Source organism: Engraulis encrasicolus, chromosome 12 (assembly GCF_034702125.1).
Source record: "Engraulis encrasicolus isolate BLACKSEA-1 chromosome 12, IST_EnEncr_1.0, whole genome shotgun sequence".
Lineage (NCBI taxonomy): Eukaryota > Metazoa > Chordata > Actinopteri > Clupeiformes > Engraulidae > Engraulis > Engraulis encrasicolus.
In genome coordinates this window covers 50,804,262-50,809,261 of record NC_085868.1, presented here as the reverse complement: position 1 = coordinate 50,809,261, position 5,000 = coordinate 50,804,262, and the positions used below count along the sequence as shown (strand labels likewise).

Sequence of the window (5,000 nt, the reverse complement as noted above, 5' to 3'; positions counted from 1 at the left end):
TGGTTTCGTTTTTGTCCTCCCTTCTTTTGGTAACGACTGTTCTCTGGAGCTTGAATTGCGTTAACGTCTCTAGGCTACATGTAGGCTACTACCTTGCATAAATGATACTTCCAAAATACGGGATAATTGTCATCCAAACTTCACATAAATGTGAGTAAACAAAAGACAAAATGTATCTGGCCTGCTAAATACATAAACATAGGGAAGGAGAGAATTGTCCTCATGTTCAACCAGAAGAGAGGAGAGTGCTTCGATACCGCACAATTGCGAATGGTCTGATGACCGAGGTAAACGCAATGATAAATAACGGCTTCTCTAGATGTCTAGGAGACAACAGATTGCACTTCACCATTTTCCCTCATTGTCAATGTCTGTCATGAGACTGTTATTATAAGATTTAACTGTTTGTGAATGCTTAGGAGAGATGACTGACGTTTTTTGTGATCGAAAATCGCGCATGGCCACAAATAGGCGCATTTATGGTTTCATTTTTAAGGACCTCATGGCGGGCCAGAAATTTGCTGCCCGCGGGCCCAGTTGGCCCGCGGGCCGTTGTTTGGAGACCAGTGCTGTAACGCTTTGCCAGAGACGGTTTTGTTTCGTTCTGTGATGTGCAACATTCTAGAATGCAATGAGCCCACAATAGTCTGGCAGCGGCTCGGCATCGGCTCTAGGGGTGAAGATAATCTTAATTTTTCACGCTTTTTAAAACTTTTTAATGTCATTTCTTCTTACGGAAGTGGTCATGGAAATTCAGTTTTTTGGGTCTGGAAAGTCATGGAAAATCATGGAATTTTATATCTGAATTAGAGTGGGAACCCTGCACACGCAAACACACACACACACACACACACACACACACACACACACACACACACACACACACACACACACACACACACACACACACACACACACACACACACACACACACACACACAGTAGACAGAGAGAGAGAGAGAGAGAGACACACACACACACACACACACACACACACACACACACGTGCGCTCACATCCCCCCACACACACACACACACGTGCGCTCACATCCCCACACTCACACACACAGTGCTGGAGCTATGTGAGGCTGTTGCAGGTCTGGTAGGGAACCCCCACCTCTCCCCGACCCCAACGGCACCATAAGTCTCCCTTCAGGCATGACTGCTGAGTCAGGACAGAGCACTGTGGCCGTGGGTGTCCTCGGTAGAGGAGAGGGGAGGAGGAGAGGAGGAGGAGAGAGGAGAGAAGGGTGGAAGAAGAGAGAAGAGGAGTGTGGAAGAGAGGAGATGAGGGTGGAAGAGGGGAGGAGAGTGGAAGAAGAGAGGAGAGTGGAAGAAGAGAGGAGAGTGGAAGAAGAGAGGAGAGTGGAAGAAGAGAGGAGAGTGGAAGAGGGGAGGAGAGTGGAAGAGGGGAGGAGAGTGGAAGAAGAGAGGAGAGTGAAAGAAGAGAGGAGGAGGAGAGAGGAGAGGAGAAAGAAGGAGAGGAAGAGGTAAATAGAGGAGAGGAGAGTGGAGCAGGAGAGGAAAGATGAGGGCAGAAGATGGGAGAAAGCGGCGAGGAGAGGGAATAGATGAGAGGAGGGCAGAGGAGAGGAGAGAGGAAAGCCCAGGCCATCTGGCAGAGTTTGCTGCTCAGGGGAGCGCTGACCGATTTGGGTCTCAACACAGACAGACTGGGTGTGTGTCTGCATGTGTGTGTGTGTGTGTGTGTGCTTGCATGTGTGTGTGTTCTCTTGCTAACGGAACAGAGGGAAGCCCTGTCCACCATGGACCCAAACGCTGGGATTATATCTCAGTGTGCCTGCGTCTACGCGCGTGTGTGTTCCATTTGTAGGATTTATGCCATCTGATACGCCGTTTTATTTGTTTATTTTTATTTATTTATTTATTTTACTTTTATACTGAGTTGACCTTTTTCCCTAAACTGTGTTTTCTGTGATCTGTTTGTTTTGCCGCTTGCTGGGCCGTGGCCGTATGAGTATTTGCAAACACGCCCAATTACCCACCTGCCCCGCCGGCTGCTCTGCTGCCCCAGTGCTGTTCTCCTGCCCCAGTCCTGTACAGATTATTAAGATTAGGATTAAAGCAGAGGGCTTTGGCCCACCCGGCTCGGCTCGACGGCGGGATTATTATTATTATTACTATATGATTTGCCAGGGAAATGTGCCTTTAATCCGCCATGCTGGATTGTAAAGCATACTGATTGGACATACTTAATCTCCTTATTTCTTTTTTTTTTTCTTTTTTTTCACTTTTCATTTTTTATGCTGACTCATCCTTTCATCAGCATCAACGTTAACATCTTGTAGATCAGGAAAGGGGGGGAGGAGGAGGAGAAAGGGGGGGGGGGGGGGGGGGGGGGGAGGGGGAAAAACGGGGGTTGGAGGATATTTTGGCTCTGTTACCCAGATTGCCTCTGCTGATGTCAGTGAGTGTACGTCAGTGTAGCATCATTTGACGTCAAAACATAAATGGGATGTTGCGAGTTCAGTTTTCCCTCTCTCATTTTTAAAAATATTTTTCTTAACACTTGCCTGAAGAAGGTCTAAGAGCGACAAAAATGATGAATAAAATAACTGTGAAATGGTCGGTGTAGAGAATTTTCATAGTCGTTTTCTATATCCACAGAAACAAAATCCCTGATATAGTACTTGTGTAACCGATATACTGCCACAATTATACATGCTGATGGGTTCATGACTTTGAAAGCTTTTGCAAGCAAACAGAATGGCAGTCCCAAAAGCAGCAGAAGTGTAACCTCCTTGGCCAAGATAATCTGCCCGTCACGCCTGTACGTGTCTCTTCTGCATCACGCCTCCCTGGAGGTATGAGAGGGGAAATTGTCCTTCTGTTCAGGGCTGCATACATTTCCATACATTTGTCATCCGCGCTCCTCATGGAGTCCTCATTCAAGCTGCACATGCATAATGTGATGAACTACAGCACGTCACGTGTAGAATTATTATGCAGTCTGAAGACGCAATCCACAGGCTGGAGACCAGCGGTTTAAGAAAACATCACCAGGGGTTTTGACAACCAAGGCTCTTATCGGATGTTGTGCGAGCGCACACGCACGCACGCACGCACGCGCGCACACACACACACACACACACACACACACACACACACACACACACACACACACACTCACACTCACACTCACACTCACACTCACACTCACACTCACACTCACACTCACACTCACACACTCACACACACACACACTTAATAACAACAACAATAATAGCAATCCTAGGGAAATATCACTATTCTCATCCTCCAATAGATCAGGCCATGTTTTCTCTTCTGCGGCTTTAACCCAGTCGTGGATCACGGGTTCAAGTTCAGACCAGGGGCCAGGCAGGCAGGCAGGCAGGCAGACACAGACAGACACAGACAGACACAGACAGACACAGACAGACAGACACAGACAGACACAGACAGACACAGACAGACACAGACAGACACAGACAGACACAGACAGTCACAGACAGTCACAGACAGTCACAGACAGACAGGCAAGGTTATTTATATAGCGCATTTCATACACAGGTGCAACTCAATGTGCTTCACAAAAAAGAATTGCAAAAAGAAAGGAAACAAGAAAGAAACAAAGAAAGACAGTGAGAAAGAGACAGATAGCATACAGACAGCTTGAGAGGCAGACAGACAAACGGAGAGAAAGAAGAGCGAGATTCAGTTCACAGCTTGAGTGCGGTTCAGAGTTCAATTTAATTTACAATGCGCGGACCTGTGGTGCGTCAGAGACCTCAATGAGATTCATAGTGGAGCTGCCGTGGGAGTGTGGTGGGGGTGGGAGGAATGGCGGAGGGTGTCAGCCAACCAACACGGTAGGATTTAAATCGGCACATTGCTCCAAGAATCGAGCATTATTATCTGTGGCTAAGCCCCCGTCACATGACCACGGCTCAGGAATAGAGAGAGAGAGAGTTTCTCGCTCCCTTGAATGTAAATAACATTTCTTGGCATAGCTGCTGCTTAGCCTATAGACCCTGTTCTGCTCTGCACAGCCAGGGATTTACATGGCCATGTATTAGGGCAAAGGGGGGGCCGGGGGCTCGATTGAGAATGTGTCTTTAAGTCAGGGGATAAAGTCTGCAATTCCAGCAACACAGGAATACTCAATGACCTGGGAGCAGAAAAGAGTGAATGATTGTGTGTGCGCACGCGCAAAGAACACAGGCAGAGCAGTAAAGCAAGTTATTTCAACTTAAACAAATCTTTTCTTTTGGGGTCGGATTGAGAATTTGTATTTAAGTAAGGGGATAAAGTCTGCAGTTCCAGTAACACAGGAATACTGAATGACATGGAAGCAGAAAAAAAGTGAATGGTGCAGTGTGTGCATTTAAACAAACACTAATACGTTATTTCAACTTACACAAATCTTTTCTTTTGGGGTTGGATAGAGAATGGCCTCGTTTAAATAGTAATGTCCTTGTTTCTATACTAATGTCCTTGTATTTGTGTGTGTTTGTTGTGTGTGTTCAGGCTGACGGCGTTAGAGGAGCTGGACTGCAGCTTTAATGAGATCGAGGCTCTGCCGGCCTCTGTAGGCCAGTGCGTCAACATGCGCACCTTCGCAGCCGACCACAACTTCCTGGTACAGCTGCCCCCAGAGGTCAGTTACACACCTGTATAGTACACCTGTACAGTACACCTGTACACACCTTGACATATCTCTACACACCTTTTTATGTCCAGTACATGTGAAGAAATTGGCAATAAAGCAGACTGACTTTGATTTTTGATGTTGACTTTTGATGTACAGCTGCCTGTCTATATGGCTTGCCGTGGTCTATTTTGTCATTTTTTTCTATTTCTGCTTTCCACTTGTGTGACCTCTTGAACACATCTATGTTCCCCATACATTTATTTAAGACTTAGCTCAGTTTAGTAGCTACTGGATTAGGACCACAAAGCTCCTGTATTCAAGGGAGTTGCTGAAAGGGACGTTTTTATATATGCGTTAAGCCGACAT

The 5,000-nt window shown here is 46.5% G+C and overlaps 1 protein-coding gene across 1 annotated transcript in view; it reads left to right on the top strand.

Moving 5' to 3' along the window:
* erbin (erbb2 interacting protein) overlaps window positions 1-5,000 on the top strand; it is a 162,772-nt gene that overhangs the window by 105,122 nt on the left and 52,650 nt on the right. Inside the window, exon 12 of the mRNA XM_063212417.1 lies at window positions 4,511-4,640. Coding sequence (XP_063068487.1) covers window positions 4,511-4,640 — 130 coding nt within the window. The remainder of the gene's footprint in view (window positions 1-4,510; window positions 4,641-5,000) is intronic.